Source organism: Phasianus colchicus, chromosome 6, assembly GCF_987193195.1.
Source record: "Phasianus colchicus chromosome 6, bPhaCol1.hap1.1, whole genome shotgun sequence".
Taxonomy (NCBI): Eukaryota; Metazoa; Chordata; class Aves; order Galliformes; family Phasianidae; genus Phasianus; species Phasianus colchicus.
Genome location: NC_143441.1, coordinates 36,674,299 through 36,688,632, shown reverse-complemented (window position 1 = coordinate 36,688,632; position 14,334 = coordinate 36,674,299). Strand labels below are relative to the sequence as shown.

The 14,334-nt window shown below is 47.8% G+C and overlaps 2 protein-coding genes across 20 annotated transcripts in view; one reads left to right on the top strand and one right to left on the bottom strand.

Annotated features, from left to right (window-relative positions):
* The window catches only part of ARHGAP21 (Rho GTPase activating protein 21), a 116,752-nt gene extending 111,171 nt beyond the window's left edge, over positions 1-5,581 (top strand). Inside the window, exons 26-27 of one of the 2 annotated variants that reach the window (XR_004169908.2) lie at positions 53-131; positions 1,592-5,581. Coding sequence is in view for 1 of the 2 variants with exons in the window: in XM_031614321.2 (XP_031470181.2) it covers positions 53-58 (6 nt within the window). In the remaining variant the exon portion in view is untranslated. Of the gene's footprint in view, positions 1-52 lie in introns of both variants that reach the window. The other variant, XM_031614321.2, reaches the window with a different exon arrangement.
* A 1,370-nt stretch (positions 5,582-6,951) lies between these two features.
* KIAA1217 (KIAA1217 ortholog) overlaps positions 6,952-14,334 on the bottom strand; it is a 345,028-nt gene continuing 337,645 nt past the window's right edge. For 15 of the 18 annotated variants that reach the window (XM_090142968.1, XM_090142967.1, XM_090142969.1 and 12 more), the window contains 4 exons: positions 13,972-14,091; positions 9,106-10,785; positions 8,552-8,674; positions 6,952-7,884 (listed from right to left, as the gene is read on the bottom strand). In XM_090142968.1, coding sequence (XP_089999094.1) covers positions 7,390-7,884; positions 8,552-8,674; positions 9,106-10,785; positions 13,972-14,091 — 2,418 coding nt within the window. In that variant the 3' untranslated portion in view covers positions 6,952-7,389. Of the gene's footprint in view, positions 8,675-9,105; positions 10,786-13,971; positions 14,092-14,334 lie in introns of all 18 variants that reach the window. The other 3 variants (XM_090142972.1, XM_090142978.1, XM_090142966.1) reach the window with 2 other exon arrangements.

The window sequence follows — 14,334 nt, the reverse complement described above, 5'->3', positions numbered from 1 at the left end:
CCTATTACCAATTCACCTAAAAGTGAACCATGTTCTTGTGCTTTTCTTACAGACTTAAAATGCCCGTTCCTTTAGCACAAGCAGGCGAATGGTACAGTAGCAGCATTTGCATGACTTGTAGGCTGAAGCAGGTATGTTTTGTAAAATGTACAGTCATAATTGTATTGGCTGACTATGCTCCAGGACACAAATCTAAAGCCTTGCAGGCTCCATGGTATCTTCTGATGCTGCACAGAAGCGGCAGAGAAGTTGGACTCAGGGTAGGAATGTGAACGAGCAGGCAGGTGGGCAAAAGACATGGACACTGGTGGGAGTGTAAGAAGGGGATTATGGCAGTTCAGGCTGCAGTTTCCTGTGTCTTTCATGTAAAGCAGGTCGTCTTGGAGGAAACAGGCTGGCAGAAGTTGGGCCTGGGGAAACCTCTGATGTGAAGGGCCGACAGAGCTGAGTGTGGGGATACAAGGAGAGATCTGTCGCTAGGTCATGTGGAACTAAGACATGGCCACAGTCCAGACAGTTTAACTTCTTTTGTGGGGGCTGCAGTGTGGAAGGAAAATCTCTTGTGGATCTGCATATAGAGGCTTTTCCCTGGCTGCAGCATGATGAGGATTATCAGCACTGCTGATGATATGGATCTGGAAGGAGTGGCTGACACATTAGAAGGCTGTGCTGCCATTCAGTGAGATCTGAACAAGGCAGAGAGTTGGCAGGGAGGAACCTGACGAGGTTCAAGAAGAGCAAGTGTAGAGTCCTACACCTGGGGAGGAATAACCACATGCATCTGTATATAAGGATCTATATATAAGGGCCTGACCTGCTCTGTGAGAGGAGCTCTGCGGAGAGAGGTTGGCCATGGGCAGCAGTGTGCCCTTGTGGCCAAGAAGGCCAATGGTGTCCTAGGGTACATCAAAAAGAGCTTAGCCAGCAGGTTGAGGCAGGTGATCCTTCCCCTTCTCTCTGCCCTGGTGAGGCCACATATGGAGTACTGTGTGCAGTTCTGGGCTCCTCAGTTCAAGACAGGAACTTCTAGAGAGTCCAGTGGAGGGTGACAAAGATGATGAGGGACCTGGAGCATCTCCTGTATGACAAAAAGCTGAGATACTTGGGGCTGTTCAGCCCAGAGAAGATTGAGAAGGTTGGTACTAATGTTTACACATACCTAATATTAGTCATCTAATAGTTTTGACTATATTCAACCCATTTGAATGCCTACACATGCAACCTGCTGTAGGAAGCATGTTTCAGCATTTGCCATGGAGACGTGCATCAGAGCAGGTAAGACTGCGCTGGGCAAGGGATCTGGAGTAAAAGAGACCGACCAAAAAGCTCTTTTTAGGGCTAGTTTGAAGCTAGCAGTAGCGCCGTGCTCCTACTGGGGAACTAGCAGCTTGTGGGTGGGACCTTGACTCGGCAGGGGTGGAGCTGGCTCGTTAGCAGCTCAATTTAAACCCCTGCCCTTAACGTTTGCACCTGCTAATAAGCAGTTCACACCTTCTAATAATCCATAAATAACATCAGGGAGGGCAGAAGATATCTACTGCCTACACAGCAAAGCAGGCGAGTAACCATTGTTTTGGCCTATTGAGAACAGGGAGGCTAACATGGTTTCCACCAGACAATGAGTTTATTCCAAGACGACTGTGGCGACCCAGAAGGAGGGACTGCTCAAAAATGTGGCTGTTCAGGTCTCTGGCTGCTGGGACTGCTTGAGCCTGCTGCTATCTGGGGAAGGTGGCAGGGATTCCACATGCCTGAGGTGTGAGCAGGTAGGTGAATTGATCCAGCTGGTGGTTGAGCTCAAGGAAGAGGTCCAGAGACTTAGGACTATCAGGGAATGTGAGAGGGAGATAGACTGGTGGAGTGACTCGCTGGCATGTCAGAGGAAAGGGTGCCAGGGAGACACCCTCACAAAAGTGGTGGACCCCCAGCCCTGTCAGAGTAGGACAGACCTGACTGATGAGGAGGGTTGGATGAGAGTCCCTACTTGATGTCATGGGAACACCCCCCGCCTGCCTGCCCCGCTTCCCCAGATCCCCCTTAGCAACAGGTTTCACATGCTGGAAATTGAAGGTGAGGTGAGTGATGAGGTGATGGAGGAGTTGCTGAGTAGGGAGAGGCAGCCACCCCAAGACTGCCTGTGTCAGGAAAGAAAGAAGGGTGGTCATGGTGGGTGACTCCCTTCTCAGAGGAACGGAGGGCCCCATATACAGACCAGACCCAAGCCGCCGAGAAGTGTGCTGCCTTCCTGGGGCCCAGGTCAGGGACATAACCAGGAAAATACCAGGAAAATACCAAAACTGGTGAGGCTCACTGGTTACTTTCCGTTGCTCATAGTTCTGGTGGGCAGTGAGGAAATTGCTCAGACAAGCCCACGGACAATGAAAAGGGATTTCAGGGGTTTAGGGTGCTTAGTTCAAGGTGCGGGAGCACAAATAATCTGTATTCTCAGGGGCAGTGTGGGACTCGGAACGGGCATGGAAGGTGCAAACAATGAATAACTGGCTCAGAGGCTGGGGCCGAGCTAGAAACTTTGGGTTCTTTGACCATGGGGTAGTTTACTTGGCCCCTCGCTTGCTGTCCAACCATGGAATCTACCTATCTCAAAGGGGGCAACAAATCTTAGCTCAGGAGCTAGCAGGGCTCATCGATAGAGCTTTAAACTAATTATGATGGGGGAAGGGGACAGTACAGGCCTCACAGGAGAAGAGCCTAGGGGAATGATATTTGAGCTCGGAGTGAGGCAAATGACTCAGCTGAAGTGCATCTTCCAATGCACGCAGCATGAGCAACAAGCAGGAGGAATTGGAAGCGATTGTGCATCAGGCTAACTATGATTTAGCTGCTATTACTGAAACATGGTGGGACCGCTCCCCTGACTGGAGTGCTGTGATGGATGGCTACAAGCTTTTCAGAAGGGATAGACAAGGAGGGAAGGGTGGTGGTGTGGCCCTTTATGTTAAGACTGTTTTGATGTTGAAGAGCTTGAGGTTGCAAATGATAACATGGAGTGTCTATGGGTGAGGATCAGGGGGAAGGCCTGTAGGGGAGACATCTTGGTTGGGGTCTGTTATAGACTGCTGAATCAGGATGAGGAGATGGACAAGGCGTACTACAAGCAGCTTGCGGAAGTCGTGCGATCGCCAGCACTCATTCTCGTGGGGGATTTCAACTTCCCTGATATATGTTGGAAATATAATATGGCTCAAAGAAGCAGTCCAAGAGGTTTCTAGAGTGTGTGGAAGATAGCTTCCTTACACAGCTGGTACAAGAGCCTACCAGGGCTAGACCTGCTCTTTGCTAATGGAGAGGGACTGGTGGGTGATGCAAAGGTTGGGGACTGTCTAGGGCAGAGCAGCCATGAAATTGTAGAATTCTCTATTTTTGGAGATGTCAAAAAGGTGACTACCAAAACTGCTATCTTGAACTTACTTCAAGAGGGCAGACTTTGACCTGTTCAGGACGCTTGTAGCACGGGTCCCTTGGGAGTCACTCCTTAAGGGTGAAGGGGTCCAGGAAGCCTGGACTTTTCTCAAGATGGAAATCTTAAAGGCGCAAAAACAGACTGTCCCTGAATACCGTAAGGCGAGCCATAGGGGGAGAAGACTGGTGTGGATGAGCCGGGAACTACTGTCGAGACTCAGGAAGAAAAAAGAGAGTCTATGTCCTCTGGAAGAAGGGACAGGCTACTAGGAGAGATAACAAGGAAGTTGCTAAGGTATGCAGGGAGGAAGTCCGGAAGGCAAAAGCCTATCTTGAACTCAGATTGGCCACTAAAGTAAAAGAAGACAATAAAAAATCCTTTTACAAATGTATCAATGGCAAGAGAAGAACCAAGGATAATCTCTATCCTATAATTGATGCAGTGGGAAATGTGACCACGGAAGACAAGGAGAAGGCTGAGGTCCTCAACGCCTTCTTTACATCTGCCTTTAATAGTCAGACCAGTTATCCTCAGGGCACTTTGTGCCCTGATCTGGAAATCTGGGCTGATATGCAGAATATCCCCCCAGAGATTCAGGTGGAGGCAGTTAGGGAGCTCCTCCTCCATCTGGACTGTCACAAGTCTAGCTGGCAACCTTTTTCAAGTGGTGTCCCCCAGGGGTCAGTGCTGGGGCCCCTCCTGTTTAATATCTTTATTGACAACTTAGATGAAGGGATTGAGTGTACCCTGAGTAAGTTTGCAGGTGACACCAAGTTGGGAGGTGGTGTAGATCTGCCTGAAGGTAGGGAGGCCATGCAGAGGGATCTAGATAAGCTGGGTCGCTGGGCTGAGGTGAATGGGATGAGGTTCAACAAGGCCAAGTGTCGGGTCCTGCACTTTGGCCACAATAACCCCATGAAGTGCTACAGGCTTGGGGATGAGTGGTTGGATGACTGTGAGGAGGAAAGGGGACCTGGGGGTGTTGGTTGATGTTCGGCTGAACATGAGCCGACAGTGTGCCCAGGTGGCCAAGAGGGCCAACGGCATCCTGGCCTGCATTAGAAATAGTGTGGCCAGCAGGAGCAGGGAGGTGATCATCCCCCTGTACTCAGCACTGGTGAGGCTGCACCTTGAGTATTGTGGTCAGTTTTGGGCCCCTCACTACAGGAAGGACATTGAGGCCCTGGAGCGTGTCCAGAGAAGGGCAACAAACCTGGTGAGGGGTCTGGAGCACAAGTCTTATGAGAAGCGGCTGAGGGAGCTGGGATTGTTTAGTCTGGAGGAGGCTCAGGGGAGACCTCATGGCACTTTACAACTTCCTGAGGGGAGGTTGTGATGAAAAAGGGTCTGGCCTCTTCTCCCAGGCAAATAGTAGGACCCAAGGAAATGGACAGAAGTTGTACCAGAGGAGGTTTAGGTTGGACATTAGGAGAAACCTTTTCTCTCAGAGAGAATGGCCTGCCTGGGAAGGTGGTGGAGTCACCGTCCCTGGCAGTGTTCAAGAGGTGCCTGGATGAGGAGCTACGAGATGTGGTTTAGTAGCTTGTGGTACTAATAGGAATGGGAAGGCAGTTGGACTAAATGATCTTTCAGGTTGTTTCCAATCTTGTGATTCTATGATTCAGCAGGAGATGATCAACAGAAGTTCCTTTAAACCTCTATGACTCTGTGGTTCTATGAAAACTCCTTGCACATGGGAAGAAGGAGTTTGAAATGTGTCTTCACTTGCTATAAAGATCTGTGCTCTTGCTTTTAAAGCTATGTCCTTGCACAGTCATCATTTAGGTAGCAATCAAGCACTGAATTATGCTAATTAGTATAAAGAAGGATGCGGTTGGACACGTACCTGGGAGAGGAAAGGACTGACGTAGCATGGAGCATTGTGCAAGTGGTGCCCGGAGGTAGAGTTTGCAGTCTTAAGACTGAGAAGCTGCTGCCTTAATCATGTCACTTTACTGGTGAGTTTTGAAGCAGGTAGGGAGAGCTGCCACTCAGCAAGGAGTCAGATGGATTTCAGCCCTGAGCACCTGGAGGCAGAAAGGCTGCGCACATCCTTCATGGCTGGTACCCTGCTGCATGTGTTTGCAGTTCTTTTTGGACACGAAGCAGCTGGGGTTTTTAGCACTGAGCCCCCTGCTGTGGTGGTTCTCATCCCTAACTGAGGCTGCTGGTCTTCACCAGAACTGCCTCTCTGTGCTTTGTGGACAGCTGAGAAGGCAGAGTTAGTGGCTTAATAGTCACTAACCTGGGTTGAGGAGCAAGGTACACAGAGCTGCTGGGCGAGGTGTGTGGCGCAGGGCAGAGCAGAAACAAGGAAAGGGACACGGCAGCTGGCTATGACTGGCTCACAAGGAACTGCTCATATCTGGTCACCAAGGACCAGATATGTCTATTGGCTCCTTGGGAGACATCAGCCCACAGCTGTTCTGCAAAGGCTGGGAGATGGCTGGAGCCCAGCACCCCACTGAGATTGTGTTGTGCTGTGCTTCAATTTGGCTTTGCAGCTCCTGGACTGTGCTGGACTCTCAGCCTGCAGGCATGTCCCCTTCACAGGGGACCAGTACAAGCACTGCCAGAACACGAGTCTGTTCCTGTCCATGAGGTACGAGTTGATGTTTGTTTGCATACATAATTGTTCCCACCACATGGGATGCACCCTCTGAAGGCTCAGCCTTGAAATGAGTTTCAAGAAATCTCCTGCTCCCCTGTGAGGAACAAAGCAGAACAGGAAGGGCAGACAATCCCTCATTACATCTTTTCTAAGGCTCAGGTGCTCCCTTTTTTTCTTGCTGCTTTAAGGCCAACAACCCTGCTTGTGACCACTAAAAAAATTATTAGTGACAAAGTAGAAAACATAAGCATGCAGCCCTTTATTTCTGTAAAGATCTTTGCTTATCATAGTTCTGTATATTACATCAGGGTGTTATACAAATAAATTTATTTACAAAACCATGAGCTCTGCAAGCTTGTTGCTTTTTCTCCTATGATGTGACCATTACCCGATCTGTTTCAGCCCTGTCCCATATATGTTTTGAAAGCATGCATAAAAATTAACTTTGGTGTGGTAAAACTACTCTATGTGCCCAGCCACATACAGTATTTATTTATTTATATCTATTTATAGTTATGTACAAAAGTTTGCCAGTATACAGAACAGTACAGAAGTGTACATTTTAAAATCCACAATGCAATACATTAATGGGTTACCAGGTCTCAGTAAAAGAAAGCCAAAGGAAAAGGGTGAATTTAGCTAAGAAAGAAAATAATGATCGGCAACTCCCTACGTGTGTAAAACTATTTTTTTCTTGGCTTGGCAAATTCTCAAATATACTCTGAATGGCAGTGCAATAGGTTGAGTTGCCTCCTGTGCACTAAGACCAGTCTCGTTCTGTCTCTGGTGCAGAGGTTTACTGTCCAGCATACTACTTTCAAATGTACATTACATTAGTATCAAAATGTTTTGGCAAAAAGATCTCGAAAGGAACCGTGACGTTGGTTGACAAAAATAGAAATCTGTAACAAAGCTAAATAACACCAAAATAAAAGAAAAATATTTCAGTTTCAGTTTTACAATTGTGTATAATCACACTTTAGTATATCTCTGTTCACGTCTAGTCCCCATAATGAAAAATAGCTTCATACAAAACCGCTTACTAAACGTCAGCCACACATGTAGCCATGCTCAGCGCACCGCTGCGCACACTCGGGCTCACACACACACACACACACACACACACACACACATCGCCACGCTTTTTTGCAACAGGTGCTGCCTACAGAGGGAAAACGCTCTTCTATCATTACAACAGCAACAAAAGGTTTACAAAAAAGCTTCACTCTACTCTAGTGTAGTAACTCAGTATTTAGCACGTGGTTAGTATTAAGCCTCCAGCGATACAGCAAAACGGTTACGCTCCCTGGTTAAAGCAGCGGCTGCAGGAAAGGAGCAGCAATCCAGCGCTCAGCCTCTAGGCCGGCTCCTTGGCCGCGGGGGAGGCGGACTTGCCGGCATTTCCATTCTGCGCCTTGTAGCTGGTGAAGCTAGGAGTGTGGATGGTCCTGATGCTCTTCACACCTTGGTTCAGTGAGGTGGGAGAAGTGGAGGACGGGGGGGAGGTGGAGGAGGAAGGAGGGGGCGGGCGGCCGTTCTGAGTCTGCAGCGAGAAGGAGAGCTGGTGGCCCTTCACGGCGTAGGGCGGGCTCTGGAACTTGGAGGAGCCGTTAGCAACAGAGGGGATCAGAGAGGCTGAGTACGCCATGCGGCCCGCCTGGGGCCCGAGGAGGCCGGAGGGGGGCACAGAGGGCTTCGCGGGTGGGGCAAGGGGGTTAGGGCCGTCACCGCTGGGAGCGGGGGCAGAGCTGCTTTTCCCAGAAGTGGGAGAAAAGGCAGGGATCTTAGAAGCAGGGAGGGTGGGGGAAGTAGCTTTATAGTCCCCACCAGCTTTCTTAGCACTTCCATTAGCCTGCAAATAAAGATGGCAGGAGACAGTTTGTCAGAAAGCCAGTAACACGACAAATGAACAGGACCTGGGAGAACGGCCCTGCACAGAGCAACAGCTACAGTTCGAGGCCTGAGCTAAGCCTTGGCAGCCACGGACTGGACCTGGTAGAAAACCCAAAGTACACAACGAAGAATGCATAGAGACAGAGCGGACAGAAGGCGCGACCGATGGTTTATTACAGACCACTCACTACACGGCCATGCTCCGGGGTTATTCAGGGTGAGCAGACACGTCCGATGGGAGGGTTAATGTGCACCCCCACAGCACCCCAGGTTAGTGCCCGGGGCTCTGCGCAGGCCTGGCCGGCCTAAGGAACCCGCATTGACCGAAGGGAAAGTAAACAGGTAGTTGACATCTCGACGCTGCAGCTGAGTACCACGGGTTAACAAACAAAACGGAACGAAACAAAACCCAACAAAAAGCAGCAGGTGTTTTATTGCAGACAGGCATGCACAGGCATGTGAGAGATCAGTAGGTACGGGCATGCCCCCAGGCTCCAGGACGTCCAGTTAGGCCTCACTCGACAGACAGGCATCCGTTATTTGGCATAGTCAGTCAGTCACTGCAGTTTTTAAGTTAACAAACAACATTAAATGTCCATCCAAACACTGGGTTAGGGTAAAACTACCTGTCTGTACTGGCGTGGGTCCTGCAGCTTGTGCTGTTTGCCTGCTTTCTCCGTGCTTCCTTGTCTACTTTTCGCAGCCATGGGCACCGGCATCCGGCTCGTCTGCGAGGCAGCGCTGTGGCCCTGCGGAAATGGTGGGGGACGGGGGGAGAGAAGGGGAGCGCGTGGTCAGCTGCGCTGCGGGGCGGCCACACGCCATGCGCCGACACAGCCGCAGAACGACATGCAGGGAGAGCTCTGGAGCTTCGCACCGCGGGTGTTAATGTCAGGAATCAAATGGAGAACACTGCTCAGCTACTGATCAAACCGGATTTCATGTCAGTGACGCTCGTCATTTCACACAGCGGGTTATTGGACCCAGCTCCCCTGCGTTTGCCCGTCACCAAACAGCAGCAAAGTAAACCAACCCAATGTCCATTAGCTGTTAGACACCTCGTGGGAGCCCAGACAAGCCACCTGAGAGGAAGCGAACAAATCACAAGACCCTCGTGTTTAATGGTGATTATTGCAGGTTTAGAAAGCGGCTGGAGATTTGATTTCTCAGACTAAGGTACCTTACGTGAAGTGGCTGGGACTGGCGGAGGGGGCTCTGTGCCACCACGGCTCTCATCCAGCACTACAAGCTCTCGGGGTGGGACCTCTGGCACTAGCGGGGCAGAGAAGGGGACAGTGCTTCCCTCAGAGCTGTGTGTGCTTTCGGGGATAACTTTGGGACTCATTTCACTGATGGTGTTTTCCAGCTGCTTTATGGTCTGCTCAAGGCTGTCTAGAGTTCGGTATGTGCTCTGCCGAATTTCGTCAGTCCTAGATAGAGGCACGGCAGTGCTGGGAGGGGCCTCCTGCTTCCCTGCAGGACTCTTGTCGAGGTCCTCAGGCTGGGACCTGGTGATCTCAAACCTCTTGGCTTCCTTGTGCTGCTTAAGGGTCCCATCTTCCTCCTCCTCTTCGTAAACCACAACCTGCAAAGTCTTCTTCCCTGTCTTCGTTCCTGTACGTATCGCCTGTGTCAGAGCAGCCAGCTGCTTTTTGGGGAATTTAAACTTAAACTTTTTCTTAGAATCCTGCCTGCCTCCAAACTGATCGGCAGAGTCCAAGTTCGCTTCTGTGTGCAGCCCATACATCTGACTGTACTTGTTAAAATTTGTCTTTGAGCTCTCCTGCTCTGCAGGAGCCCTGGTTTCTGTGGAGTCAGAGGCAGAGTGCAGGTTAAACACATACTGCTCGTTGAGACCGTGAGCTGCCGAATACTCTGCGATTGCTTTTCTATCAATAAGCACTGGGGGCTCTTCCTTGGGGCTCTTAGAAATCTCACGTGCTTCATTTTCTTCTTCCTCCTCTTCCTCCTCTATTTTCTCTTCAGTCATCATTCTCTCTAGCTCTTCATCACACTCCTCAAAAATGGTAGAAAGACGCTTATATGCTGACCTAATATCCATTGGTTCATCAAAAATGATGATGACGGGCTTTTTGTCCAGACAGACCACTGGCTCTTCACTGTCAGTGCTTTCTGGGATGCCTTTCTCCGATGCCACATCCTTCCGTGCATCGATGTTCACCGTTTGCACATCACCGCCTTTCCGGCTGACTATGTCATGGACTTCACCACTCGAGAGAACCTGGACAGCTGTTTTGGTAATCATGAAGGCGATGTTTTCAGTGGGTGGGCTGTCTTCACTTGGAGAGCTAGCTGGAGAGTCTGCCTCTTCAGTGCTGTTGCTTCTGGCCGCTTTGGGTCTCAGCACAACCTGACCACAGCCGCCTGCAGGAGCTTCTTGCTCAGGTGAGGAGGGGACAGACCCCGCAGCCTCTTGGGAGGGTCTCATCAGAGGGGCAACACTGCTGACAGGGACACACCTGGCAGCACTCGGCACAGCTTCATCCTGCGGAGGACCCTGGCAAGCATCTCGTGACAGTCCGTAGCTTGGGTTTGGCTTTCCATTTTCAACAGCTGGAAAATGGGATCCTAAAATGTCTTGAGCCCCTCTTCGTTTGTCATCCTCTGCCAAACTGACACTGGACAGGTTTGTGCTCATATTTTGGAGGTTTTTCTTAGAATAGTCTCTACTGTCTACAAACAAACCCTTGCTAAATGTAGAACTGTCATTCATTGAAAAGCCAATTTTACTGTCATTTGTGCTGGATGAATCAGAACCCAATTCTTCTTCAGTTTTCCCTTCCCTCTTCTCTTTAGGATGGTCACTATCTGTGGGAGATCCTGTTGTAGCCCCATACACCTAAGGGGGAAAGTCGGATTACTCAGTTATTCAGGGCTGTTACTTTTACAGGACTTTTTTTCCCCCAAAATTAATCATCATATTCTCAGGGGAAGTGCAGACCTCATGAACTCACCACTCTGTTCAGTGCTGCAGAGGCATGCCTGAAGTAGTCATATGACTCCTGAAATTCTTCAGGGCACAATTCAAATTCTGGGCAGAACAGCAAGATGTTACTGTTCAGAGCTAAGCGTGTGGCCAGCATGGGTTGTTGTTACCTAGGGCTCCTGTTTTAACAAGGCCTCCAGAATATGCAAAAGCATATTCACCCTATAGTTACCTTATTTCCAACACAGTACTACTTTGGTTCATTTACCTTCCAGTTAAAGAGAAAAGAAACAACCTGGTTTGTATAAGATTGAAGTTGAAAGGGTTCAAAGTAGGTCAGCTAGGACACATCAAAGGGCGATGGATCATAAGGGCTCAGTGCAGCAAGCTCAGTGGAGAGCTAAATGACAGTCTGCCTACCTTCAAAAGTACATTATCTCCTGGAAAAAGCTGGTTTTCAAATTACAACATTTTGCTGCCATACTGCATTGTTACAGTTAGGATGGCCACAGTCTTAACATTACTAAATCACTACTGCAGCTTAAAAGCAGTCCTTCCCTCAGAATTACCAGAGGCAGCCTGCAGCACCCCTGGGAGTGCAGAATGGAACAACGAGCTACATTTATTTATAAAAGCAATTCTGAACAGTATGCAGAGAGATCATTCATTAGCTTAAAAGTAGTATATCCCCAGCAATTAAATTTTAGGGATGCTTTTTCTTTGTTCTTTAATGAGGTCCCCTGGAGATGCTTTTTCATAATATCAGGCTTCTTATTACTGTTTTTATCATTTTTTGTTTGGTTTGTTAAGTGTAGTGACAGCTTAGGATAAATATCAATCATCAGGGTGAGGGTATGACCTAGGAGGCACCACACCTATGACCAATGCAAGAAAGAAATCTACACGCAAAGATGGTTCACCAGAAAGGAAACAAATCTGGCATTAGGTGACTGAAGGCAGTAAACCAAACATCATTTCTGCTGACACTGCCTGAGCACAGAAACTAACTATTAACACACAAGTAGGATGAGTTATATTAACATCAAGATGTGCAGAACATCAGCCAGAGAGCCACTCTCTAACTGAGATAAATGAATAACAGTACCAATGCCAGTGTGCTCACAAAGTACAATTTCTATATCTATTATATTTTCTTCTATACTGTGTGAGCATCTTATGTAGAAAAACTGAAAAACTACTATCACCATGCAGGAACAAGAAAGCCAGTGGTGAACAAAAGCCTCAGCCCTTCTCTACTGAAGGCATACCAGTAATAACAAGGCTGTGCAGCTGCTCCAAGGCCACCTTGAAAGTCCCTCATAGTTCTGAATGAAGAGGAGTGACTGCACAAACCAACCACAAACAGCAAGGCATCAGTGTGCAGGCCAAAGGTGCCTGTACTTTATGCTGAGAACTCGTGCCAGAACAAAACACGGCAGTCGCCTCAGGCCCAGACTAGCTACATGGCAAGTGCCTCCCAGTTCCATTACAAGCCAGAGCTCCCAGCATCACTCCAGTTAATGGCACTTGTTGCCCCTCAACACCCTGACTGTGTGTGTGAATTCCCATTTCTCTATACCTTTTTTTTTTTAGCCAGTTGCACTTCTTGTTCCAAGCATCAGCGCAACATCTCAAGGTGTCACTGTACAGTACAGCTCATTTTAGAAAGGACTGCCTTTCTAACAAGAGAGAAATGCAACAAAACTCATTTCCTTTATGAATCTATCATGACCACAAGGCTCCACATTTAAGGTGAATAAATCATTCTGTCACGTCAGATGACAAAAACAGACCTTATAATTAACCCTTAAATTCCTGGATTCTCTGTTCTAATAAATGGCAGGTTACAGCAATTGGCATCAACTTTCAAAGAGACATTTGTGCTACAGCATGCCTGCTGTCTTGAGAGGTAACACAACAGTATGATCTTATTCTGACACCAGGATTAACAGGGATAAACAAAGACGTGTTCTTTCTTTTTTCTTTGTAACATTGTCATACACTCAATAACAAAGCAACTTTTCCTTTTTGACATCACCATGATCTTGTGTACTCACCCAGCAAGCTGCTTGCCTCTTTAGACCAGAACTGATCTTAGAGAGCTCTAGCAGCAGCAGCCTTACAGGAGGTCTCAGATATCAAATTCTATGTGTTACCTTCTGCTTTAGAGCTGCAATGCCCTGTACAGGTGGGGCAGTTGGGTTCTTCTTTGCCTTTAGGACCTGTCAAAAGTCATTTTACCTTTCACCCCAAATTCTGTTAAAGGAGGATGAAATGCAATGCTACTGGTAAAATTCTTGAGGATTTGCTAATGAAGGCATAACAGATGAGGTATTACTGCTATTTCCAGTCTGCATACGCTCACAAAAATGCACTACAAAGTTGAAATGCTGTGCTGAAAAGCTGCATTGTCTTCCCCACCACAGCAGCACTTCATTGCAAAACCAGCATTTGGCTAACAAGCTGTCATGCCTGCTTGACCACCTAAACGCAACGACAATTCAACTAATTACACTTAAACTTGAAAAAGAAGTCTGCAAAGGCTGAAATACTTGTCCTATTTTTCATCCTACACGCCGACTGCTCATTAACACCAATCAACTCAAACAGCAATCCCAGACATAGTGCAAAATTCATCCCAACTTGGCTGTGGACCCAGACACATGGCACCTCTTTTAAGTCCCATGAGTTAGTGTAGTGTCTAAGTATGAATCTTGAGCCTAACCATCATGAGGGCAAGTGCGGAGGGCAAATGTGGCCCGTCTGTCTTGTCTCTGTCTTTCAGCAAACTGAATGGGATTTCTGAATGTCTAATAACTATTTCTAGGATGAAGAAATGAAGCAAAATAAAGCAGAAATTCTCTAAATTGGCTCTTGAGACTGAAAGGAACTACTAATTCTACTCAAAACAAGAACAAGAACAATACAACATTTCATGTGAGCATTTCTGATCCATACTGGGATAAAAAGAAGGAAACCGCTGGGCAGTTGTGGTTGGGGGTTAGAGAGAAGAGGACACAAGATATAAGATTAGTTTTGAAGTAAGGAAAGAAGGTTATGCCAAGACCGGGTGGCATGTTTACAAACGCCACTTGTTACCTTCTTTTCCTTGTGATGCATTAAAGTCCCAGGCCTTATGTCTTTAACATGTGTATCATTTCTGGATTGCTCAGCATGACTGTTTGAGTTTACATCCATAAAAGAGCACTTCTGGAAAGCCTAGGAAATAAATACTGCAGGTTATCAGGAGACCAAGTAGCTTTTATACAGAACTATCTGGAGATGACCAACTACAAAGAGAGCATTTCTTTTTAACATTCACAACAGCTCACCAATATTGTTGAATATCTCATGAAATAGAATAGATTTTGGACTATGTGACTAAGAGAAACAGAGCACACTGATCCACCAAGATTGCACACTAACTTGTCATGCTGACCTCCACACCCCAAGCAGGAAAGG